General features: G+C 41.4%; 4 protein-coding genes across 15 annotated transcripts in view; 1 reads left to right on the top strand and 3 right to left on the bottom strand.

Annotated features, from left to right (window-relative positions):
* Positions 1-27,729, bottom strand: part of LOC129780236 (ras-specific guanine nucleotide-releasing factor 2-like) — a 536,608-nt gene that overhangs the window by 125,718 nt on the left and 383,161 nt on the right. The window lies entirely within an intron of this gene.
* Positions 942-5,902, bottom strand: LOC129780239 (uncharacterized). Its single transcript, XM_055788290.1, has 2 exons — positions 4,222-5,902; positions 942-4,157 (listed from the first exon to the last, which is right to left on the bottom strand). The coding sequence occupies exon 2, from the start codon at positions 4,155-4,157 to the stop codon at positions 3,099-3,101; it is 1,059 nt and encodes a 352-aa protein (XP_055644265.1). The 5' UTR covers positions 4,222-5,902; the 3' UTR covers positions 942-3,098.
* On the top strand, positions 1,255-3,358 carry LOC129780238 (uncharacterized). The gene is made up of 2 exons (XM_055788289.1): positions 1,255-1,758; positions 1,818-3,358. Exons 1-2 carry the CDS (start codon positions 1,739-1,741, stop codon positions 2,950-2,952), a joined length of 1,155 nt encoding a protein of 384 aa, XP_055644264.1. The 5' UTR covers positions 1,255-1,738; the 3' UTR covers positions 2,953-3,358.
* LOC129774135 (uncharacterized) lies at positions 7,628-27,511 on the bottom strand. The gene is made up of 5 exons (XM_055777833.1): positions 27,269-27,511; positions 11,831-13,359; positions 10,352-11,784; positions 9,565-10,289; positions 7,628-9,514 (listed from the first exon to the last, which is right to left on the bottom strand). Exons 1-5 carry the CDS (start codon positions 27,509-27,511, stop codon positions 7,628-7,630), a joined length of 5,817 nt encoding a protein of 1,938 aa, XP_055633808.1.

The raw sequence follows: 27,729 nt of genomic DNA, 5'->3' as shown, positions 1-27,729 counted from the left end.
GAAGGAATACAAGGAAAAATAGAAGTACTCAACGATTTATTTGCAGAATATAAAAAAATATTACGACTACAGAAAAATAAACTAGAAAACTTCCCTGTACACAACCTCCAACAACTAACAACAATAACATACCGCCCCGCTCGACGCTTGTCGTAAACAACAATAATAACAATAATAAACATGTAATATGCGCTCATGCGAACTTAGCTCGTAAGTTATTTGGTAAGAGAAATACATTCGTGTGACAGACGTCGATGCGTATATCAGTAATCCGAAATCCGAATATGCCATTCGTAAAGGGCATATCTCAATGCGAACTTTGGTCATATTATGACGACTCCAAAAATATTCAATATTTATTATTTGCAAAAATAATATTCCGTAGTGATAATATCACGCATGAGAAACATAAGCTTTCATTATTTTTCAAAAATAATAGAAGTAGAACTTAAAATGAATTTACAGTGATTATTATAGTCGTTTTTCGCACTCATGCGACCTTTGGTCATGCGATGACGACACCAAAAATATTCAATATTTATTATTTGCAAAAATAATATTCCGTAGTGATAATATCACGCATGAGAAACATAAGCTTTCATTATTTTTTTTTCAAAAATAATAGAAATAGAACTTAAAAAGAATTTACAGTGATTATTATAGTCATTTTTTCGCACTCAACTTAAAAAGAATTTACAGTGATTATCATAGTCATTTTTTCGCACTCATGCGACCTTTGGTCATATGATGACGACTCCAAAGATATTCAATATTTATTATTTGCAAAAATAATATTCCGTAGTGATAATATCACGTATGAGAAACATAAGCTTTCATTATTTTTTAAAAATAATAGTGTTACGGACCCAGATAGCCGGTAATAAAAATTATTTCAAACACAAATAAGCGCATAATAAATATGCAGCGCGATAGGCGCATTTTCAAAACAGATGTAAACAATCAATACCAGCGAAAAGGGACTTGTTTCTCTTCCTTAGCTTAGAAGATAACGCGTGATTTATTGCACTACTTGAATGCAATGCGAAGAGGCACATAGCAATTTCAATAAACAAACCCAAGCGGCTTATGTTTTGACTCAGCTTAGGCGAACGATAAATACGTTTGACAAGTTTAGGTTCTTTTCAACCAGATGTTGATAAGAAAGAGGAAAAACAAAAATAACATCTTGCACTTGTTTGTTTCGGTTCTAATGCGTCAGACTAGAACATTTCAATTGACGGCAATTAGCCAAGTTTGTTCCTTATCGCATGAGGGCGAAGAAGGAAAAAGAGCGTGCAAGATGATATCGGCCATCCGGAGAAAAATTGGAAGCGAACATCGTTCGTTTGACTAACGAAGTTCCATAGTTTCTAGATGCATGGTAGTCCTTCTTTCAAGCATGAAAAACGGCAATTATTTTTGATTACTCTCAAATTTTGCTTTTAAGCAACGGAATTAAGATTTTTTTAATCAAAACTCATGCAGCTAAAAAAACGTAGCAAAATCTTCTTTTTACACTATGAATGTTTATGCGAAATGCTCATCTGTTGACATTTATTGATCTTGTACAATAAAAAGACGACTACCACAAACAAAACAACCTGCATGGATTGGTGCACCATGGTTAGTTGTTTACCTCAACGTTATTGTTGTTGTTTACATTTTCGTTGTTTCACCTCGTTGTGGTAAATAAAAAAAAAATGCTTGAAGAACATTAATCCTCCAGTTCCAGTTTAACATGGATAATAACAAGGACAAGTAAGTAACAAACTATTAAAAAAATAGGATGATCTTCAACAGAATTGAACTATTTGCAGCTACGACGGAATAGAGTTCCTGGAGCAGGAAACAGCGGGATCTCCGGTGGCTGGATCGTCGGGAACTTTCAGATTCTCGAAATCCTTGTTGGATACGACCCAGGTCTCTGACGATGGGAACTCGAGGAATGTCGAATTCTCATTGTTGCCCGATAATACGACGGAGGAAGCTGAAAACGAAGAAAGTGGTGCATCCGAGGAAAATGATGTGACTTTGTTGCCAGATGATGCTGCGAAGAGTTTGGAATTCTTCTTTAAAGGGACCTTTCTTCGACGACTTTTTCGCAGTCAAATGCGCCCTCGAGAAATCGGAACCATGAATGTCGGTGGAGATACAGTGCCGGAAGTGATCGGATTCATGTGGAAACTTGCAAAGAAACACGTATCTCGGCAAGTTGATTTTGACAATGACGTTCCGACATGGTCTGAGAAGCAAATGCCAGATGAAGAAGACATTGAACGATTCATCATTCTGCATGACACGACCAAAAGGAAGACCTACAATGTTTCTGCCATCACTCCACGAATCCTTGCTACATGGAAGGATAAAAACATCAAAGTTTTTGTGCATCCATATGCGACCAACGTGGAGACGCATGCCCAGCACCAAATGGTACTGAAGACGCTCATTACGCCAACAAACTCAGACCGAGCCGGAGCCCACTCGACCCGTGATTGTGCTGCTTTGGCTAAAGAGCTTAAGGAAACTCACTTGGATTTAGAGGGACATCAAAGCTCGTGGATGTTGTGGGCCAACTTCATCCACTCTTCGCCTGCTCACAAGCAAGAGCAATTGAAAATTGATCCCGCACCGCCTTTGGAGCTCGCCAAATACTTCCGATGGACAAATGTGTCAGAAGCAGCCCGCCTGCAGTCAGTACATCGGGGTGTCACAGTGGCTCATACTGTGAATGCTGGTTGGGTGAAAGAAGCGGCTGAAATAAGGGAAGAAATTTCAGCAGCACTTGGAATACTTAACAACGTTTCCCGCAAGCTCGAAGCAATGATAACAAAAGGATTAGCCGCTGGAGATTTTATCACCGCAGTGCAATCAGCAATCCGACCAGAAGAGTCCGAAGTGAGCCAAGTGTTGGCGGAGAAAGTAACTGATTGTCCCGATGTTGATCACTCTTAAAGTGTTTTTCTTGTTTTGATTTTACGGTTTTGAATAAATAAAATAAGTTTTATTTGCAATAGTTTCACGGTCTTCATGAGTTTTATTTATTTGTTTCAGATAGTTCATTATTGTTAACAGTAAACGTTTCAAAACTTGCTCTTATATTAATTGGGAACAATATTCAAATCGACCTCATTTGGATCTTGCGTTAAGCCTTTCTCAGGGCTGAAAAATCCTCCAGGGAAGTATCCACAGTGTTCAAACAGTTTCTGGCAAGGATAAACTTTGAAGTAGTTCATAGCTTCACATACTTCAGCCAGAATTTGTTCACCTTCCCGGTGTACTCTCTGAAGACGTTTTTTCACGAGGCCAAAGATCACCTCGATGGGATTGAAAAAGGGGCAGTACGCCGGAAGGAATATGGGTATGATCCCAATGGATCGAAGATAGCGAATGAGATTAACGTCGCAATGAATCCTCGCACCGTCCATGATCCATACTGAATGGAATCCTGGATATCTTTGAACCTTAGGATTCCGCAAGGCAAACTCTCGGCAGCATTCGAAAAACTTTAGCCTGTTAAAAGTGCCTTCAGTCCAGAAACTATCCAGGATTCCATCAGCGCCAAGGAAACATAAGAACGATGAACGAGCACGGCGACAAAATTCTCCTCTGAAAATTAACTTTTTTCCTACGACACCATATCCCTTCTGACGTAACGTGCCCCTATTGTCAATACTCACCTCATCGAGGAAAACTAAATTGAAAATATCCCATGGTATGGCGAGGAGCTCATTCACAAACCGCACTATTTCTTCCATACGAATTTGAATAGCTCTTCTCTCAATGGTTTTCCACGACAGGCCTGCCTCGTGCAGAATAGTACAGACGGATGAAGTACTTATTGTCATCTGGAAATGTGCCTGGAACATCTCCTTGGCTTCGTCCAAAAATAAAAGAGGATGCTTGCAATAAAGCTCCACCAACCATTGTCGCATTTCCGACTGGAACTTTTTGAAGACCTGAGCTCGTTTTTTCCTTCGGTAAAGTCCCTCGCTTTCAAACTTTTGAATCCAACCATAAATAGTGGACAGGCTTTTTCCGTAAATGATCGCCAAATTCTTTTGGGAAATACCCAAAAAGTAGTGTCCATAAAGGGCGTGGTATACGGTTCCAGGACTGGCCTGTTGTTGGCGAACGGAATGAATGATTATATCGGCCATCTGAAATGTGTGTAATTTGAATGGTTCAATAATTTCAGCATTCAACTAAGCAGACAAATTTTACCTTCAATTACGTCTTCAATAATGACTTTTGGAACAGATTGTAGAGCAAAACTAACCGAAAATGCTTCTAATCGCAAACTACTTCGAAATATTTTGCTTTTTTAGAAAGTAAACAAAAACAAACTGAATATCAGCACATCGACTGGCCTGCTGCTCATGACATCGGTTGGTTATTTGACATGTCGTTCGTTGGAAATTTCGTTCGTTGAACTGACGAACGAATTCCAAGATAGTGCTGTGGCGACAATATGTTTGTTTAGGTTTCCGTGCGGAAGGCAAAGTCTAATTGCTAGCCGCATGGTCTCGCCCCTTATCGCATGAAAGCGAAGGGCCGAAGGAAGAATAGGACGCTAAACGCATGCGTTTAAGCGATAAGATAAGTAGATAAGGTTAGAACCGCTCAGAACAGGCGGGTAAGATTTATCAGGCAGCCGAATTTTATTAAACCCTCTAAGTGAGGGCGAAGGACCGCAAAACAAACGGATAGAAATAAGAGATAGACAAACCACGGCTCGGTTGTCTGAGCAGGGGAGGGAGATCTTTTTTCTTCCTCACAATTTTAGGCTGGGTAGGAATCTCGGGTATATAAACTTAAGATTCTTGCCCAGAAAATCAGTTCATTTCAAAAATCCAAATCGAAGATCAATTCGACAGTTCAACACCTACAAGTTCAACAAAAGTTCAAGTCTATGTCTATGTTCAAGTCTAAGTTTTTTTTTTAAATAAATCACTGTAAATCCACTTCTACAAACTTGGCATTTAATCCGAAGGAACCAGGAGACCAGGCAGCCATCGCAAAACAAAAAAGGTATAAAAAACCAAAAACTGAAAATTTCCTATCCGAAAGTAGTTGCGCGTTTCACTCGGACGGACCAATCTGGAGCCGTCTGATACTGAAACGTATTCGCGATTACGGGAAATTTTCAAGCGGGCTTAGCCCTTAAGAGACTATCAAAGCGAGACCAGGGAAATAAGTTCTCTGGCTCAGACATATTCGGAAGATCCATTCTTGGACGGAAAAACGTGATTCTTAGGCCTCAATTGGCAATATCTAGGGAAATAAGTTCCCTAGATTAATCACGAAGCGCTCGAGAGAGGACGGGCGAAAAGTCTTGCCTTCATAGCAAGTGCAGCAACCAAAAACCAGACGGGTTTTGTATACCCTAAATTATCAATAAGCTCGAGCCTAAATAAATAGATCTCTCTTGCACGATCCATATTGAGGATTGTGTTAGTCATAAATAGATAGGTCGGGTTAATCCTGAATAAACACAAACATTTTTATCGCACGATCCTTATTGAGAATCGTGTGAGTCAGTTTTTGTGATAAGGTCGGTCGAAGCCGGGCCTAAATAAATACATCTCTCCCGCACGATCCTTGTTTGCGGATTGTGTTCGTTTACGATAGGGCTTTTGTTTATGCTCTGGTGTTACGATAGGATCGTGCTTATCTCAAGCTCGCTTAACATATTGCGATAAGCCCCTAGATGTAAGAAACATATATATATATATTAGGGATTGAAAAATAAAAGGTGGTGGTCAGTTGGTATCTAGACAGAGTGAAGAGCGGTCGTGGTTTCCGTTAATTGAAAGAAAAAGCCTTGGACCGCTCGGTCCGTCGCACAAGCATCTAGGGAATTTCGAGTTCCTTAGATTACAAATAGAAATAGAACTTAAAAAAAATTTACAGTGATTTTTATAGTCATTTATTCGCACTCATGCGACCTTTGGTCATATGATGACGACTCCAAAGATATTCAATATTTATTATTTGCAAAAATAATATTCCGTAGTGATAATATCACGCATGAGAAACATAAGCTTTCATTATTGTTACGGACTCAGATAAGCGGGGCCGGCAATGACAAATATAAATAATGTTATTGAAGCGAAAACAGGCGCATAGGAACTCGAAAACGCTCGAAAAAATAATCACCAATGCCAGATGCGGCCATGTAGCTCACCCTTTTTCCTTCCTTCTCTATGCATTGTATAGCTTCCAACAAGTTTATTAGGTCTCGATCTTTATCGCATAAGTGCGAAGGTCGGAGAAAGAAAGGAAACGAACACAGAACATTACGTCACTAGCACGATCCTCGAAATGGATCAAGTGCGGCCCAGATAGTGCGCCAGACGAAAATAATAAATATTTATTGACGGCAATTGGCCAAGTTTAGGTTCGTCCCTTATCGCATGAATGTGCGAAGGGCCGAAAACGGAAAAAGGCGAGTAAGCCAGAATGTTTATTTAGGTTCCTACGCGGGTGGCGTAGAGATTAGATGTTTTGCCGACTATAGTTAGAGAGTGAAAATTTATTGGACCCCTTTAGCGAGAGCGAAGTAGGGAATAGGTATAGGACCGCAGAGATAAGCGGATAGTATTTACATGTAGGAAATAGCAGGCAGATAAAGGATATGGGCTCGGTTATCTGAAAGAGTAGGAAAGAGAGATCGTTTTTTCTCTCTTTTAGAATTTAGCTAGGCTTAGAATTGTGTATATATAGTCTAAGTTTTGTTAAATAAAGTCAGTTCAATTTCAAATCTTAAAGTTCAATTTCTTATTTCAAACGGTTCAGTTTAAGTTCAATTTATTATTTCAAACTTCAAGGTTCAAGTTCAATTTCAAATCTTAAAGTTCAATTTCTTATTTCAAACGGTTCAGGTTAAGTTCAATTCTTAAGTTTAATTAACAACAAGTCTAGTTTCAAATCCGAAACCACCCACCAGCGTTGGCAACCAGGCGCCACGCACCAGGCCAGAGTTCCTAACAAGGAAGGAGCTCGAGTAAATGGTATAAAAAAAATTATAGGAGGTTGTGTCCAAGATACGACCGCATTGTTGACGTAGAACTACACCGTTATTTTATATAAGTCGCCATACATTGGTGGCTTGAAACTACTAGGAATATAACCACTTCTCATCATTTTGCGCTATTCTCAAAAGAAACTGTTGGAACGAGGAGGAAATATTCTTCTCAGCAAACAAACACCGTGCGTTTTGGGTGATAATTTGTGATAATTTGTGCTAAAAGCTATATTTTATTTTTAGTTTAGGGATTTCACTTGATTGCATGTAACTTACATCGATAATCTCCTCCTTTTTAGGTTAGATCCAACAAATACAATTTTAAGAATATTTAGAAACGTCCTAGAATTCTATTTAGGAAAATATTTAAATAGGAATTTACTAACTCAATAAATTAGAAATTGAGACTTACTTCAAAGTTCAAACGTTTATGCAAATTTTCAGTTCAAAATCCACTGTATAATTTGTAATTTTTCGCGTGCTCAAACAATGGCTCTATTACTTTTTATGAACAATGCCTCCCTACTTTCCCTGACATTTCACTCTGTCACTACACTTAAACGCATCGTATTGCGTTCCGCTATGACCAAGGGGCATACAGTTCTAGAGCGAAACGCTGTTACATTTCCCCGACCCGTAAGACTGGTCAAAGTTCTCAAGGCCAGTTTTACTCTCCTTCAAATCCAATCGTGCCAGTTTAGCTACTGGTCGTCGTACTAGACCCGAGGCTGTCTGCACCATGGCTTGTCGAATCCGGCCATCTAGTCCAGCGATGACTTCCAATACCCGTCCTCGTGTCCAGCCATTCCGGATGCCTTCTTCTACAACGATCACTAGGTCACCAATTCCGATGGGCTTAACGTCATCGAACCACTTGGAGCGACGTGTAAGGGTGGGCAGGTATTCCCGGACCCATCTACGCCAGAATTGGTCCAGCATCACCCGTCCCAGATTCCAGTTACTTCTACAAGCGTATTTGGACTCCGCCAATGCCTGTCGTGGTTGAACCACCCCGCTAGAGCTCAAGAGCAAAAATTGATTGGGAGTTAGAGCCTTCTGTTGTTCCACCTCCAACGGAATGAATGTTAATGGCCGTGAATTCATCACGCATTCGGCCTCGATTACCAGCGTAATGAGTGTTTCCTCGTTTGGAGTTCTAGTTGTGTACATGGCAGCCAGTGCTGTTTTCACCGATCTCACTAGTCTCTCCCACGATCCGCCCATGTGTGGAGTCCCGGGCGGGTTGAATACCCACTTGGTATTGGCGTTAGTGAAAACTTCTGCTAATTGGTCATCAATCTTCGACATCTCTCTGCGTAGCTCGTTGTTGGTCCCTACGAAATTGGTCCCTCTATCGCTGTGGATTTCAATCGGTGCTCCACGACGGTTTATAAAACGTCTTAGGGCCATTTTACACGACTCCGTGGAAAGTGAGTGGACAACTTCGAGGTGCACTGCTCGGATAGTGAGACACGTAAACAGCGCTATCCACCTTTTTGTCTCGCTCCGGTTCACGCGTATGAGAGTTGGGCCGAAATAATCGAGGCCGACGTACGAGAAAGGACGCTCGTACGCACTCAGCCGGGCCGCTGGAAGTGGTGCCATTCGTGGTATTTCAGGAACAGCTTTCCTGATTCTGCAGAGTGAACACATCTTCTTGATCTGTCGTACAATGGTGCGGAGATTAGAGATATGAAATCGCTGTCGCACCTCATTGACGACGGTTTCGGCGTTTGCATGTAGGTATTTGCGATGGTACCACTCAATTAGAAGTTGAGTTGCTGGGTGCTCTTTGGGCAGCACTATCGGACACCGGGTATCGTAGGATACACATGTGGCCGCTACAATTCTGGTGTCCAAACGAATTACTCCGTCAGTATCGAGAAATGGCGATAGCTTCCGGAGTTTACTCGTACCGTGCAGCTTTGCCTGCTTATCCGGGTGCTTGCTCTGAGCTGCTTCAAGCGTTTTCATCTCCTCTGGATAGCTTTCCCGTTGAATTTGCCGCCACAGACATTTTTCCGCATTGTAAAGCTCTTCTTGCGTTAATGACCCAACTTGCAGCTCACTTCCTTTCGCTTTCAGCATATAATTCTTCACGTATCGTTGCACGTATCCAATTGTCCTCCAAAGACGTTGCCATTTGGAAAACCGTGACCAATCAATGACGACCTCCCCATTCATTGTCTGGTGGACTAAACACGATTTCATCTCCTCAGTCGTCGTTTCTAAGAATGGCTTAACGTCCGCTGGCCATTGTTCCTCCGGCAATAGAAGATATTCTGGCCCAGTAAACCAGCGGCCACTTGTTGATAGGCAGGGTCCTCGGCCCCACTTCAATGCTTCGTCTGCTACATTTTCTCTAGATGGAACCCAACGCCATTCTTCCACCTTCGACTTCGATAACATTTCGCCAATACGACATGCAACGAATTGCCGATAGCTGCAGTGGTTGGCATTGATCCAGGCCAGAACTGTCCTGATATAAATCTGTCGATCGGGAGTGAGTGGAAATTCATAATGGTCTTTCGCAATCTCACTACAATGACTGCCGCCATGAGCTCCAGCCGCGGGATAGAAAGCGTTTTGAGCGGAGCAACCTTGGTTTTCCCTCCAATGATCGCACACTGAATTTTCTCGGAGAACTCTGCCCGTAAATATGCTACGCAAGCATACGCATCTTCCCCAGCATCTACGAAGATAAGCAGCTGCAACGACGAAATATCTTTCACGGATCTTTGCGGGAAGTAACAACGTGGGATGCTAATCTGGTCTAAATACTTGAATTCTGCTGTCCATTGAGTCCACCGTTCACAAAGCTCTTTCGGTATCGGTTCATCCCACCCTGTTTTCGCGCGCCAAATCTGCTGGATTATGATTTTTCCGAATACGAGGAAATGAGAGAGTAGCCCAAGTGGGTCGAAAAGGCTCATTACGGCCCGCAAAATCTGTCGTTTCGTAGGATGTGTTTCCTCTAGTCCCACTGAGTAGGTGTATGTGAAGACGTCTTGCTCAGGACGCCAGTACATCCCAAGCACGCGCTCGGTTGAGCTAGCCTTATCCAGCAGAAGACATTTTTCTGAATCAGGATTTCTTTCCCCGACCCGTCGTAGGACGTCTTTGGAGTTAGAAAGCCACTTTCGAAGATGAAAACCACCGCGTGAGTGAACGTAGCATACATCCTGAGCCAATCTCACAGCTTCCGCCACACTGTCCGCACTATCAAGGTAATCTTCAACATAATGTTTCCTGATAATGGCATCGGCTGCAGCCGGGAAATCTTGTTCGTGTTCGGTCGCATTTACATTTTTGTATATTGTGCTGTACATGGCGAACAAGTGGCGCCGAATGTCGCCACGTTCATGAGATAGACTTTCGGTTCCTGATTCGGATCATCTCGCCAGAGAATTCGCTGAGCATGTCGGTCTTCTTTACGTATCTGAATTTGATGGAACATTTCCATAAGGTCCGCACGGATCGCAATCCGTTTTTCTCGGAATCCAAAAAGAACTCCAAGCAGGCTGTTTAATAAATCAGGTCCCTTAATAAGCATGGTGTTCAAGGAAACGCCATCCACCATCGCAGCAGTATCACAAAAGATCCGTATTTTAGACGGCTTCTTGGGGTATATGGTAACACCTAGCGGTAAGTACCACGTTTTGCGTGGATCCGCTTCTTCGAGCTCCTCCTTCGTCGCTTCGTGCAAGTATCCCTTTATCCGGTATTCCGCTAGTTGCCTCTTCACGCTATCTCCGATCACCGTATCGCTTCGAATACGCCGTTCCAAGCAATGCAAGCGACGCATAGCCATCGCATAATTATCCGGAAACTCGAAGTCGTCGAACTTCCACAGCAGACCACTTTCGAACCGCATGCCAACCCGCTTCGTCGTTTCAGTAAGAATACGAGTCGCCCTTTGTTCCTCCTTCGACTGTGGAAACGATGCAGCTGCTACTCCCACATTGTCGACCGAGAAATATTGTTCTACCATCTCGTGTAGGCCCTGATCACGATTGCATTCACAAATCAGGAAACTGTGAGCGTTTTCAGCGTTTAAACTAGAACCAAATATGGTCCACCCCAACCTAGACTTCGCTGCGATGGGATCACCTGCTCTGCCCTCGCGTATTTTGAGAGTGGCCGTGACATGTGCATGATTGTTTCCAATAAGGATACGAGGGTGTGCATTAGTATAGTCCCTTACAGGCAGTCCCTTCAGATGCGGAAAGATTTTTGAAAGCTCCGCATATCGCAAAGTCTGCTGAGGCAGATCCAAGCTGCTCACCGTACGGACATCTGCTAATGGATATTTTACTAAATCGTTACCACCGGATATCTCAAGTCGGACTCGTTGTGATTCAGCCTCCGATCTTTTTACATTCGCCGTCCATTGAAGGCACAACGGGAGTTGTTCTCCCGTTACCCCAAGCTCCTTCACGACTCCTTCGTCTATCAGCGTTGTCGAAGAACCGTCATCCAAGAATGCGAATACAGAAACTGAACGGTTGTTACCATACAGCGTAACGGGAATGATACGAAATAAAGCCCGCTTCTCAGTTTTGTGGTAGCTTACAACTGCCTCGGATTCTTTGGGGTTGCTCTTAAGTGGGATAGAATGGAGCAACGGGTGATGCCTGAACTGACAGCCACCTACTTCACATCGCCGCTGTGATTTGCAGGGTCTTCTCCCATAAGCGCCTAAACACTGACAGCAGAGGCCGTACTGTTGGATCGTCTTCCATCTTTCTTCCACGCTTTTCCTGCTAAAAAGGGGACATTCCTTCACCCTATGGTTGGGGTCCTGACACAGAAGACACGCTGGTTGGGATGAACGATTTTGATCCACAGGAGTATGTGGGCCCTTGCTTCGACGATTCTTCCACAGTGTGGGATCCGCAGAAGGACTTATCTTTTCCTAGCTTTTCGGGTTTTACTGCTCGATGCTGTTGGGCTACATGCTGTCTTGGATCGAAAAGAGTAACGTCCGTCGCCGCCCGAACTAGCATGGACATATATTGACTGAATATACGAATATTCACCTCTCCACAACGTTGCTTATACAACGACCAGTCGAGTTTGAGATTCGCGGGAAGTTTTTCAACTAATTCGGAAAGCAGCATCAGATTATTGTAGTGTGCATGCTGACCGCCAGCTTCCAGGTGATCGCGTAAATTTTGCACTGCTACGCCGAACGCAATCAGCAAATCGAGGCGATCATGCTTAGGCGGTGGGACTGATCTAACCTTCTGCAGTAGGGTATGGATGAGCAATTCTGGTCTTCCATACATCATCTCCAACGTCGCAATTACGTGTGGAACACCTGCTGGTAACAGTAAGCGACTCCTTACGATTTCAAGGGCGTGACCCCTTAAACAGCGTTGCAGTCGGGCTAAATTTTCTGCTTCCGAGTACCCACACACTTGGGTAGAGTTCCGATACGAGCTGATAAACAGCGGCCAGTCTTCAGGATTTCCCGAAAAAGGTGGCAGTTCTCTCGACATTACTTGTCTGGCTGTCAGTTGCTGTGGTGTTGGTCCTAATCCGAATCCAGGTGGCAGCGCGGAGCTCGTGGAATAATGAGGCAACCCATACTGCCCAGTTGCTGCTGGTTCGGAATTTGTCAAAAATCCGTACGATGATGGTATTTGGTTGCCCTGGTTCGATGAAACTCCCTGCAGGACTGCACCTGGTAGACCTCTACGATCTAATGGATGTTGCTGTACACTATGAGTAACTTGTGGATCATTCGCATGCACCGTACTATACTTAGGGCCGTCGAGTGTCCCAATCGCATTTGACGATATACCAATGACGCGATCAAATGACTGAGCTTGATAAGCGGAGGAAAAGGGAAACTGATGTGACGAATGAGCTACTTGTGGATCATTCCGAACAAGAGTGTGCGTATCACTATTGAGCGGAATATGTTTGCTACCTTCTGTTTCTAATCCCTGGTTACTACTTGGTTTACTTATAGTATTGATCATTCCACAAAAACTAGTATCGGCATTCGATCCTAACGGAATATCTGCTGCTGTTACACCTTTTGACAGTTCCAGTTGACTTCTGTTGACGACCTGTGTGTGCCCCTTGGGCTGAACATCGTTTCTAACGGTAGTCACGGGCGCGATGACAGTCGTCTGTACTGCTTGGGGCGATACAGCTTTTTCTACCGGCCCGGTGGTATGTTGAGGTTCAATTTGCCACTGTTCCACCTTACTGAAACTGCTTTGTTGGGACCGTAGGCTTATCCCATCATTGCTTTCATCGTCCAATTCCTCCTCTTGGATTCGGAATTTCTCGTCCAAGATCGCCTTCTCCAAGCGTAATTTGACCTGTTCGATCTCGGCATCTTATGTTAATATTACTAGCCTCGAAAAAAGTTGCATTACATTACTGGAGGAGGTTTTGCTACTGGCAAGCGAAACCTAATCACATACAAAATTCCAGAACGACATTTACTTTCTTGGTGACTAAACAAGCGAAATAAACTCTTTTTTGTTAATAACAACCTCGAAAACAGTGGTAATGCTTCATTATAATCAATATTAGCGCAAATGCAATCCTAGTTGAAGGCAGTTTTGCGATTGGCACGCGAACTCAAATACATAGTTATAACATTCCAGTAAGACATTCAAGATGCTTGGTATTCCCAAATAATTTTGTGGCGCTCAACCTTATCGCCTGCTTTGCCATAACGTCAGTTTAATGCATTGATGCATTCTCAAAGGCACCAACGAAGCCCTTATGATGATGGAAAACAAACAATGTTAATTGCTTGGAAATAGACTGAATTATGCCACACAGCTTGTACTCTGCTGTAACACCCGTCGATGCGAATTCGCTGATGAGTTTGTCAAGAGCGACCGCCTTCACCACCCACGGGGGGAGCTTGATTTTGGTTGCTGCCTGGGTAACGGGGTTTACATTTTCGACCGACGTGCCGAAATCGCCTACTCCGCTGTTATTCGATGCGGTGTCCCACTCGCGAGGGCTCGGTTCAGTGCGAGCGCTTTTCACTGCACCAACATCGCATGCATCATTAGACGACGCTTGCCTCGAAATTTTATTGCCCCTGGCAATGCGTTCGTTTTTTGCGGGGCTCGAACCTGCCTTCCTCTTCGTCTTGCTCATCACACACTACGCGAAGCGTCCAATTTATGACGCGGAAAGAAAAACACACGATACGAATAACGCGAGAAACGAACAGAAAAACCACACGACGATATCCAAGTTGAATTACCACTGGTGGGGTCCAATCTTAGATCGAAGCGCAGCGAAAGCAAATTGAACTGGATTGCTCAACAGTCCGATGCCGAATGAAAGTTTGCCTCAGCGAGATCCACTGTTTACACTCTAGGCAAATACTCCCCTTCATTCTTCTAATTTTCCTTTGTTCACGGAGACTTTAAATCTTATGATTTCCCCTCCGTTGGTCATCGATAAGTTGCTCGTTATAGACGGCTCTGTTCGGGAAAGTACACAAATGGACAGAACAAAAGTATGGGGAAATGGAAACGCTTAAAGTTTTCATGAATTTAAACCATCTACAAACCAGGGGAATCTAATGTATAGCATATTAAACAAATCATACGGAATTTCCGATTCGTTTCGTATGTAAATCGCCAAAATCCGTTCGCGACAAAAATAGTTATTAACATTAACTTTATTTCATAAAAACGTGACCTGTTTTCTGATTTGGCACCCTTAATGAAAGACGTAGTTCTACGTCAAAACATACCCAAAAATTTCCCACCCGAAAGTAGTTACGAGTTTCACTCGGACAGACCAATCTGGAGCCGTCTGATTCTGAAACGTATTCGTGATTACGGGAATTTTGGAAGGGGCTTAGCCCGTAAGAGATACCTTTAACCGAACCTGTGATTCTTAGGCCTCAATTGCCGACATCTAGGGAAATAAGTTCCCTAGATTAATCACGAAGCGCTCGAGAGAGGACCAGCGAAAAGTCTTGCTTGCTCTAGGGAATTTCGAGTTCCCTAGATTACAGAGGTCCATCAGTTAAGTTCAATTTCTTATTTCAAACAAATCAGTTCAATTTCAAGTTCGACCAACGAGGTCCATCAGTAAAATTCAAATTCTAATTTCAACAGTTAAGTTTGCTTAAGTAAATTTAAATACAAGTAAATATCTGTATTTAAAACCGCAGTGCAAATTCCGTTAAATCCGAAACCTTTCACCAGCGTTGGCAACTAGGCGCCACGCATCCAAGGCCAAAGCTCCTAACAAGGAAGGAGCTCAAAAATAAAGGTATAACCAAAACGACCCAAATTTTCCCATCCGAAAGTAGTTACGAGTTTCACTCGGACGGACCAATCTGGAGCCGTCTGATTCTGAAACGTATTCGTGATTACGGGAATTTTGGAAGGGGCTTAGCCCGTAAGAGATCAAACAAGTCCAGGGAAATAGGTTCCCTGGCTTCTGTAGTATGATTTCAAACCCCGTTCCAAAGTCCATCTTAAAACTCCCAATATACAAATTATCTCATTATCTTCTCCTCATAAGCAATTGATTGTTTCAAAATAAATGACTCATGCGTGGTCACTTCAATTTACGATTCCCACGAAACATTCCTCAAGCGCAACTGCATTATTTAGTTAATTGTTTTTCTCCCACATTCGTCCATGTAAACAAGCCAACATGCGCGGGCGATATGAATGCACCCTTACATCATGTCGCGCGCAGCTAAAGGCAATAAACCAGAAACCAAAACAAACCCAGTTCTATTCTGATTAAATACGCGACCGTACACAAAGTCGTCGTGACACTTTACGATTTCTCATGAAATCGATATGCGCGCTTATGAGCGCAGTAAGCAATTCTATTTTTGACACCATTCACATCGAACACTGCATTCGATTGATTGGCTATTCCCCTTTGAAATCGACTTGGCTCCTCCCAATGAAACTCTCCACAAACTGTTGGCTAAGTTAGCTTAAGACTTTTGTAACTAGCATTAAGAGAGTTCTTGTATGACACTCGACGCGGACGGCCGTGTGGAGCGACGAGAAATAAATAAAGTTTTTTTTGAATAAAAGTATAACTTAATTAATAGTAATAGAAAACTTCGTCGCATCTTGACTCCCGTGATTCTTAGGCCTCAATTGCCGACATCTAGGGAAATAAGTTCCCTAGATTAATCACGAAGCGCTCGATAGAGGACGAGCGAAAAGTCTTGCCTTCATAGCAAGCATCTAGGGAATTTCGAGTTCCCTAGATTATAATTATTTTTTTCAAAAATAATAGAAATAGAACTTAACACGTTGACTGCCAAGGCAATTTTCAGAAATCTGGCCAAAAATGGCAATTTGATTTTATCACATTATATTATTAAAAATGATGATTTGTGGACAGAAATTCAACAAAATCCTGAATTATTTATTTTCCAAGAAAATATTGGTGTGAAATTGGATACGGCAAATTTTACGGTACATACGCTGGTGGACTTATTTTTTTCGGATGAATTTCTTGCATTACTGGTGGAACAAACTAATTTATATGCTGCACAAGAAATGGAAAAACGCAAAGTAAGAAAAAAAACTAACAGGTTATCACAGTGGAAAGACGTCAGTGCTGCAGAGATGAAAGTTTTTATTGGACTTTTGTTGCAAATGGGACCTTGCACTTTTCCATCAATCGAAAATTACTGGAGCACAAACAAGCTATATAATGTAAACTTTTGGCGCTCACATATGAGTCGAAATCGATTCCAGTTGATACTGCGTTATTTTCATTTGGTTGATAACTCAATACCATCTGCCGACAGATTATACAATGTGAGACCGATACTAAATCATTTCAATCATGTTATGCGTGAAAGCTATGTACCAGATAGAAATATTTGTATTGACGAATCCATGATGCTATGGCGAGGAAGATTGCTTTTCCGCCAATATATAAAAAATAAAAAACACAAATATGGTATCAAACTGTATGAACTATGTGAGTCCGACGGTCTTGTCATGAAAATAAAGATTTATAGCGGAAAATGTGAGGAAACTGATAATAAAGTAGGGCACACTGCTGACGTTGTTTTACATTTACTGGAGGACTATCTGGATAAGGGATACGCAGTGTACATGGATAATTTTTATAATTCTGTTACTCTAACAAAACTGCTAACTACACGAAAAACTTATGTTTGTGGAACCCTACGAAGTAATAGAAAAGGAAATCCCAGATATGTGGTAAATCGCAAGCTGAAAAAAGGGGAGTGTATTTGGCAGCAAAATGGACCCGTTACTGTATGCAAATGGAAGGACAAACGAGATGTCCTTAGTATTTCAAACATGCATGCTGTTGAAATGGTAGAGGTCTGTAATCGCAATGGAAAAATTTCTATGAAACCGAATATAATACGAGATTACAATAATGGAATGTCTGGCATAGACCGATCAGACCAAATGCTTTCATACTACTCATCTCTAAGAAAGAGTATTAGATGGCCCAAAAAGGTTTCATTACATATTATAGAGATATATATACACAATTCTCACAAAATGTTTCAAAAAGTTACTTCTTCTAACGTAAAACTAATAAAGTTCAGAGAAGAATTCCTCATCGCGTTGCGTTGATTGGTGAAGAAATTCAACCAGTTTCAAAAAAAATTAAATTGCAAGAGCTACATTATTTAGAGAGTTTGCCACCTATCGAAAAAAAAGAGCGACCAACAAAGCCTTGTCGTATATGTACCTAAGCAAAAAAACGCCGAGAAACGCGTTATTTCTGTCCAGTCTGCAAAGAGAAGCCAGCCCTTTGTGTGGAAAATAGTTTTAAGAATTTCCACAAAAATCAATAAAATATTATACAACCTCTTGAATTTCAATTAATTTTTATAATTATATTTTTTGTTAGTTTCTAAATAAATTTCCTGTTCGTGCAAGCTAGCATTGATTTTTTGTTCTTTTCCTAGAAGCCATCTATCTATATTAGCACTGATATATTACGAGTTTAATCGTAAATGCACAAAAATGGTAAGTAAACATAGGTAACTCTCAGTTGGCGTCCTTAAAAAGATCGCAATCTACGAGTTATCTCGTAGTTGGCAGTCAACGTGTTAAAAAGAATTTACAATGATTGTTACGGACCCGCTTAGATGGTAGAATAAGAAGCGCTTTCAGGCGCAATGTATGATTAGAGAATTAAAAGCGCAAAAGGCGCATTTCAATTAATTCAAATGAAATAAAAATCAGCCAGCAAAATACATGTTTCTCCCTTCGCCGAGATTAGCTCGCTAGGCAAAAGAAAAACAAACAAGAACCGAATGAGGATTGGGCAACTAAAATCCAAAGGTGGAAAATTCAGTATGCGAATGTGAAACCGTGATAACTTCACCCAACTGTGTTGGCAGGCGTCTCACAATCGTATATTGGTAAGAGAAACCTCTTCTTTTCTTTCCTCTTTTTTACATCAAACAGGTGCGTGAAGAAAGTCTTGCTTGAAGCAAGCATCTAGGGAATTTCACATTCCCTATATTTAACAGTGATTATCATAGTAATTTTTTCGCACTCATGCGACCTTTGGTCATATGATGACGACTCCAAAGATATTCAATATTCATTATTTGCAAAGATATTCAATATTTATTATTTCCCTTTGATTCAACATCAACACACAGAGTCAGCCCTGAATATAATAAAAGTTAAATTCTCATCAAGTTAATATTGTAATCTTTGTTGTGAACGTTATATTTCTGTTTGAGTTTTAGTTTTGTGACTGCTACATTACATTAATTCTCCAGGCGATTATCAAGTTGCTAATAGCATCATTCAATTTGAGTTTTACTTGGGAAAATAAACTTTAAACAAAAGATAAAATGGCCTCTTCATCTTCTAGCCAAGATGTTAATTCCATCGAGGATGTTCGTCTTGTGATGAACGAGCTAGTAAGCCTATTAGACCGTGATGAGTTTAAGACATTCCTTAGACAATCCTTGAGCGACTTTGAGTATCAAGGGTTGAATGTTGTGGGGATAGCGAAGGAAATCTTTAGAAGGGGTCTAGCTGGTGAGGGGCGTACTCGAGACAATGTTAGAAGAGATTCCGCGGCAATGATTATTCTATTCCTTAGTAGAGGAAACAACGTTGACAAAATGCTAATGCGGACAAATGAAGCAGGACGAGCCAGGATATCAGCCTTGAAAAACAGATATGCCTTAACAAACAATGTAGGCAAAGGGGGTAACACTGTCATCACTCTTTCCAGAGTTGCAGCTGTGTTTCCGCTTATGACGCTAACAATTTTAAGCTTTGATGACATTCTCGAAGTCTTGGCAGGAGTACCCCCGCTTACTCTTCGATTCACAGAATTATCCTACAGATTTCTCATCCGTTGCAAGATCATGAATCCATTGGTGATTGATAACTTCGAAAATCTACTCCAACTGACTCCTCAGTCAAGTTTTATGTCTTTGTACCATGATTTCCTTACCCATGAAGTGCACCCTTCACCGGGCATATCCAACCAAGTTTGCTTCCCATACTTTTGCAATTCCTCTGTCAATTTTGATCTGTCCATGCGACAAAAAATCCATGGAATCCCAGATCATCTACGCTCCGATTCTATTCCGCCGATATTTTCGGCAGAATATGGGAAAGTTAGATCTGATAAAATGTTCTTTACTGACGGTTCATTCATAAACGGGTCCACTGGCTTCGGCATCTTCAATGAAAATTCCAGTGCCTCTTTCGAACTCAAAGATCCTTGTTCCGTGTTTGTCGCTGAACTGGGTGCGATGATCCCTAGTGCGTAGTATACTAGGGATCATTGAAACACTGCCCATCGACCATTATTTTATTTTTTCAGACAGTCTCAGCTCAATAGAGGCAATTCGTTCAATGAAAGTTGATAAACGCTCATCTTATTTCCTAACAAGAATAAGACATCTATTGAGTGTTTTGGTCGAAAAATTATTCAAGATTACCTTAGCATGGGTTCCCTCTCATTGCTCGATTCCGGGGAATGAGAAAGCGGACTCGCTAGCTACGGTGGGCGCTTCAGAAGGCACACTTTTTGAAAGGCAAATTGCCTATAATGAATTTTTTCACATTCCTCGTTAGGACACACTCGTTAGTTGGCAGCGCATGTGGAGTGAAGATGAGTTCGGTCGCTGGTTACACACGATTATTCCTAAGGTTTCGACGAAAGCTTGGTTTAAGGGATTGAATGTAGGTCGTGATTTCATTCGCGTGATATCTCGGCTTATGTCCAATCACTACAACCTAAACGCGCATCTCTATCGCATTGGGCTCGCAGCAAACAATCTTTGTGATTGTGGCGATGGCTACCACGACATCGAGCATGTTGTCTGGTCGTGTATCCGGTTCCATGCTGCTCGCTCTCAGCTCTCTAGAGCACTGAGAGCAAAAGGCAGACAATCGGATATCCCCGTCCGGGATATCTTAGGTAGCCGTGATCCTGATCTTCTGCTTCATCTATACCTGTTCCTCAGAAACGCCGATGTCACCGTTTAATGATGTTTCCTTCGTTGTGTCCCTGTTTCATATCCCTCCTATCCGATCTATAAACTTTTACCTAGTCGCGACAATACATACACACACTCTTTACAGATACACGGGCCAAAGGTTGTGCAGTCCACTGATCATTAAACAAGAGCCAAAGGTTGTACCGCTCATGACAACTCTACACGAGCTGATGTTTGCGCCGGCTAGTGACCATTCTATCCTGGAATCCTCGAGTCGAGAAAGACGCACCACGCTAGATATGGGGTACAGACTAGGGGGCGTTACTGATTAATGGTCAGCTGCATCCCAAAAGGAAGTATCCCGTGTCGGGCACAGGTACAGAGCATTGGAGACAGCAACATCACAATTACGAAAACACTTGTAATACTAACCTCGAGCCAACCGCGAGTAATCGGTTACATATTACTAACATAGTTATAAGGCAAACATTGTCGAAATATTGAACTCCCGGCCCCGTCAGGTTGACACCATATGAGCCTTAATAAAAAATATATATTTTGGATAAAAAAAAAAAAATTTGCAAAAATAATATTCCGTAGTGATAATATCACGTATGTTTCATTATTTTTCAAAAATAATAGAAATAGAACTTAAAAAGAATTTACAGTGATTATTATAGTCGTTTTTTCGCACTCATGCGACCTTTGGTCATATGATGACGACTCCAAAGATATTCAATATTTATTATTTGCAAAAATAATATTCCGTAGTGATAATATCACGCATGAGAAACATAAGCATTCATTATGTTTCAAATATAATAGAAATAGAACTTAAAAAGAATTTACAGTGATTATTATAGTCGTTTTTTCGCACTCATGCGACCTTTGGTCATATGATGACGACTCCAAAGATATTCAATATTTATTATTTGCAAAAATAATAGAAATAGAACTTAAAAAGAATTTACAGTGATTATTAAGTCATTTTTTCGCACTCATGCGACCTTTGGTCATATGATGACGACTCCAAAGATTTTCAATATTTATTGTTTGCAAAAATAATATTCCGTAGTGATAATATCACGCATGAGAAACATAAGCTTTCGTTATTTTTCAAAAATAATAGAAATAGAACTTAAAAAGAATTTACAGTGATTATTATAGTCATTTATTCGCACTCATGCGACCTTTGGTCATATGATGACGACTCCATAGATATTCAATATTTATTATTTGCAAAAATAATATTCCGTAGTGATAATAAAGGGTGTGTCACATCAAATTGCATCACGGAAAAAACGCTGTAGAAATTTAATTTTTAGGAATTATATCTTCAGCTTATAATCAGATATTCAGATAAGAGTGTATAGATCACGTTGGCCATGCTTCACTGTCAATTTTTCGTAAATTTGGAAAAATGTCGTCGAACGAAAAAGAGCGTCGTGAATTAATCCTGTGCACTCATTTCGAGAATCCGGAGTTGTCACATCGGGACATCGGTAAGATGCTGGGAATCGTCCAATCCACGGTCAGCAGAGTACTAAAACGATGCTTCGAGAACCTAACTCTCGACCGGAAGGTGAAGAACAGCAAAAATGGATGCTCCGTCAGTGAAAAAGATCACAAGCGCGTAGTTAAGCAGTTTACACGTGATCCGAGAAGTTCGGTCCGGGATGTCGCCAATAAGCTGAATTTGTCAAGTTCATTCGTCCAGCGGACCAAGCAGCGGGAGGGCCTGCGTACATACAAGGTTCAGAAGGCTTCTAACCGCGACGAAAGGCAAAACATGGTGGAGAAGACGCGAGCCCGGAAGCTGTACACCGAAATGCTGACGAAGCCGCATTGCCTGGTAATGGACGACGAAACCTACGTCAAAGCGGACTTTCGTCAGCTGCCGGGCCTGTTGTTCTTCTCCGCAGAGGACAAATTCAGCGTTCCGGAGGAGATTCGCAAGCAGAAACTATCCAAGTTTGCCAAAAAGTACATGGTGTGGCAAGCGATCTGCTCTTGCGGAAAGCGGAGCGCCCCCTTCGTGATGACCGGCACGGTAAACGGGCAGGTTTACCTTAAGGAGTGCCTACAGAAGCGCTTACTACCACTATTGAAGCAGCACGAGGGCCCAACCATCTTCTGGCCGGATCTCGTTTCGTGCCACTATTCAAACGACGTGTTGGAGTAGTACGAAGCCAACGGGGTCACCTTCGTGCCAAAGGAAATGAACCCGCCCAACGCGCCGTAGCTTCGCCCAATAGAGAAATATTGGGCGATTATGAAGCAGGCCTTCCGGAAGAACCCAAAAGTTGTCAAATCGGAGGTGGACTTCAAGAGAAAATGGATTTCTGTTCAAAAAAAACTACAACCTGACGTTGTACAGAACCTTATGGACGGGGTAAAGAGGAAGGTGCGAGCATACGGGCTTGGGCTCGAAGTATGAATAAAAAGAAAATGCCAAAAGTTGTTTAATAGTTTTTATTTTACTGTCTAAAATTTTCAAAAGGATCGGTCTACTAGGATAATTTCTACAGCGTTTTTTCCGTGATGCAATTTGATGTGACACACCCTTTATCACGTATGAAAAACATAAGCTTTCATTATTTTTCAAAAATAATAGAAATAGAACTAGAATTTACAGTGATTATCATAGTCATTTTTTCGCACTCATGCGACCTTTGGTCATATGATGACGACTCCAAAGATATTCAATATTTATTATTTGCAAAAATAATATTCCGTAGTGATAATATCACGCATGAGAAACATAAGCCTTCATTATTTTTTTCAAAAATAATAGAAATAGAACTTAAAAAGGATTTACAGTGATTATCATAGTCATTTTTTTGCACTCATGCGACCTTTAGTGAAGTGAGTTATGGCGAATAAAGAGAAAAAAAGTGTTTAGTAACGATTTCGCGAGTGCTGATAAATAAGACACATGCCAGAATCAGCAAGTGATAACAGTGTGCGCAGTAATCGACTGTGAAAGCAGCAAAATAAGTGCGCGCGGTGTCCTCCGGTCAACGCGGAGAGAAATGAATAATTGAAACAGTACAGCAGCGGAAAGACGTAATAGGCATGGTAGCAACACCAAGCAAACCATTTGTCATGACAATTGTCATGCGTAAATGCGAAAACAGAATAGAAACATACGGTATGAGACATGATGTCGACGCCAACCTCTCTCAGTTTCTATTCTGTTTTCGCATTTTCGCATGACAATTGTCATGACAAATGGTTTGCTTGAGCAACACAGACAGCGTAGCAGCAGATCCAGCGAAGTGAACAAAAGGATAGTGAAAATGGCTGTCCGTGAGACCAAAGACAAACCGAAAACCCCAACCGTCGGCGCAGAAGGAACATGCCGGCGCAGAACATCCGAGGAGCCCAGCCGTTGGCTCAGAAGCAGTGGACCAGACATCTCAACAAGGAAAGCGTGAGTCAGAAGAAAAAAAAATACATAGGAAGCGATACACATTTACAAATAGCGATCTTCAAAGACGGCTGATACTACGGTTAAGGCCAATAATAATAAATATTTTCAACAAGTAAAATAAACAGGTTGCGCTTCGCGCTTGCGCCCGAAACATACACAAATGTAGGATAAACAGATTTTCAAGCGCGCTCGTTTGTTTAATTGAATCGAGCCATGAGCACAAAATTGTAACAACGGCATAGCTTATTGATGTACAATTTTTTTTAAACTATCATTTGAATTTTATATATAAGTTACAAACGCAAGCAACCAACAACCCGAAACCAGCAACGATTCACAGACGGACATCATAGACCGCATCCAACTCCAACAACAACAACAGAAAGTCATCGAATTGCAACATCAGCAAATACAAATAGCGCGCGAACTTGAGCACTATTCCCAGAACGCGACGACGTCAGCGTAACGGACGGCGAGCGAACGAGCGCGTGAACTGCAGCAGACGTAACCAGACTCTTTCCTGCCGGCAACGAACTGGAGTGGATAGAATTTGCTGTGGTGTTAGAACAAGCGAGGGACTGAGACCAGGTAGCGACTCTTTGGATAATAATAAAATCATTATTAGTTTGACCACCGAGTAGACCGGTTCTAAATCTTGTATTCATTCTTTTTAAAAACTCTGAAAGTCCGGAAGAAAATGTAAGTGGCGCAGTCGGCGCGGATTAGGGAAGTGAGATCAATCGCAGTAGTGCTTCCACGAAAGAATATCGTCGGAATTGTATTGTTACCCCTCCCGAAACCGCGAGAACCAATTAATCGAAAACGCGAATGAAAATAAGCGGCGCGAGTGAACATCGTGCGTTGAATAAGTGAAGAGAAAAACAAAAAATTAGTAAACGAGAATAAATTAAAAGCAATAAAAAAAAGTGAAACACACCACCAATTAAAACAAATCAAAAAGAATCAATTGAAAAGTGACACAGAGGAGCACTAACGGAACACTAATGATTTTAGGTAAGTTTCTAAAGTTTCCTTTCTAAGTAGTCTAAGTGGGAAAAGTGAAATCAATAAAAAAAATTTGTGTTACAACAAATGCTTACACGCAACATGACTGAAAATATTCAAAGCCAGATCCAAGAACTAACAGAACTACTAGAAGAGCAACTACAGGCACTCCAGGCTCGTCAAAGAAATTCCAATACAACCAGATTCGATTGGTTCGAGTGCCCGATCCTATCAAACTAATTCCAACATATGCAGGTGAATCAAATCTGCTAACAAGCTGGATCAACTCAGTTGACCAGAAATTAGAATTTTGCAAAGAAATTATAACAGATGCGGACACAGTGTTGGCAGTAACCCCATTGTGGACCGGCATAATAAGAGACAAAATTATAAAAGACGCAAACGACGTACTAATTAGGAACCACCCCTAGATTGGGACGAAATCAAAAGAACCTTGAAAGAAGAACTCGGTGACAAACGTGACTTGGCAACGCTAAGCACAAAAATTTCTCAGTTAAGACAGGGGAACCAAAACCTCACTGCTTATTACCAAGAATGCAAAAAGTTATTGGCAGACATAAATTCCAATCTAGTTGCAAACGACGACACAAGACCATGCGCAAAAATTTTCAGCTCTAACTACGAAGCTATGATTACAAATGCGTTCATCGACGGCCTTCCTGATAAGGATAATTTATCTTCCTTGATCAGAATATATAAACCCAAAAGCTTCCGTGAAGCATACGAAGGAGCTTTAGAACAACTAAATGCTCATCAAAGGAAAAGGGAAAGAATCAAATTCCAAGATCCATCGCAAAATACCACACGAACATCAAATCCACAATACGATCGAAATATACAAAGGCCAATACCCAATCATTCTTTTACTAGATTTCAAAACCAAAATAACTCGAGACCTCCATTCAATAATTCCTTCACCAGATTCCAAACAAACCCCCAACCAACATCCTCCAACCAACCTCAGTACAACCAAAATAACCTGAGACCGCATTTCTATAACCTTCCCCCCAGGCCTCAACTTAACCAGCAATCGACTTTCCCTCAAATTAAACCTGACCCCTCCGGCCAAACCAAATCAAATAATGCAAAACCACCGAGTCCATATCAAAGAAACCCTGAAATCAACCTACACGAAGGTACAGACTCAACCAATTTCAATGATCACTGCGTTGAAAATGAAAACACCAATAATGACGCCGATGAACAAGAGGAAATTAATTCAGAGCTGTATGACAACATAAATTTTCATGCTGTACAGATACAACCGCAGGAAGAGTGACCAACAACTTCCTTCCTTATTTAAAATTTTATTCGCCGAAATATGGAACGCTGAGATTTTTCATCGACACTGGGGCGAATAAAAATTACATTTCTCCCAAACTAACCCCAACAAGCTTCTCAAGGACAGGTACATATCAGAAAATAAAAAACATGAACGGAGAACACTTAGTTAATAGATACGTTTTCTTCAACCCATTCTTGCACCAAGATAAATCACTGCCCAACCAAAAAATCTTTGTTTTCGAAATTCATAGTTATTTTCATGGGCTCATTGGTTATGAAACTTTGCGATCATTAGGTGCCATTATCGACACCGCAAACGATTGCTTGAAAATTGGAAATACTATTATTACTCTTCATAAAAAACACCTAGAACCCGTCCAAATAAATTCCAACGAAACAAAAACGGTCACCATACCTACTATTAATCCTGAAGGAGATTTTCTCATATCCAACGAAATAGAGCTTCTACCAAAAATCTACATTCTGCCTGGCATATACAGCTGCAAAAACAACATTGCAGAAATCTTAGTTCACAACTCCGACGCGATACCCAGACAGGTAAATTTATATGGGACAATAAACAATGAAATTAACAATTTTGATGTGTGTTCAAGTGAACCTACATATGAAACACAGGAAAAGGAGCTGCATGTGGAACTTCTCCGACTCCATGACCTAAATCACGAAGAAAAAACAAAACTACTAAAGATCCTTTCCAATTTCAAAGACACCTTCCACCACGACGATAACAAACTTTCATTTACCAATGCTATACGCCATAAAATTACCACTAAAGACGAACTTCTAGTCTATGCGAAGTCTTACCGCTACCCCTTCTGTCACAAAGAAGAGGTTCAGCGGCAAATAGACGAAATGCTAGGACAAGGAATAATTCGAGCCTCGAATAGCCCATATTCTTCACCAATATGGGTAGTGCCGAAGAAGCTTGATGCTTCAGGCCGAAGAAAATGGCGATTAGTTATCGACTATCGTAAGTTGAACGAGAAAACGGTAGATGATCGATACCCGATCCCGAACATTACCGACATCTTAGACAAACTTGGCCGATGTCAGTATTTTTCAACGCTAGATTTAGCTTCTGGATTTCACCAAATCGAAATCCATAAGAAAGACATTCAGAACCTTTAGTGTCGATGGTGGGCACTACGAGTTCGTCCGAATGCCTTTCGGCCCCGCTACGTTCCAAAGAGTAATGGACAACATTATCAGGGAACATATCGGTGTGAGATGTCTGGTCTATATGGATGATATAATCATCTTTTCGACCAGCCTGCAGGAACATTTAGTTAATTTAAAACTTATATTGGAAACCCTCAGGAAGTACAATATGAAAATCCAAATCGATAAATGCGAATTTCTTCGCAAGGAGGTTGCCTTCTTAGGTCACGTGGTTACTCCCGAGGGAGTAAAACCCAACCCTGAGAAGATTAAAGCTATCCAGGAATGGCCATTACCAAAAAACGAGAAGGAATTAAGAGCCTTCTTGGGAGTAATCGGCTA

The sequence above is a fragment of the Toxorhynchites rutilus genome, chromosome 3 (assembly GCF_029784135.1).
Source record: "Toxorhynchites rutilus septentrionalis strain SRP chromosome 3, ASM2978413v1, whole genome shotgun sequence".
NCBI lineage: Eukaryota > Metazoa > Arthropoda > Insecta > Diptera > Culicidae > Toxorhynchites > Toxorhynchites rutilus.
The sequence above is the reverse complement of the archived record's forward strand: the minus strand, read 5'-3'. Positions and strand labels throughout refer to the sequence as shown.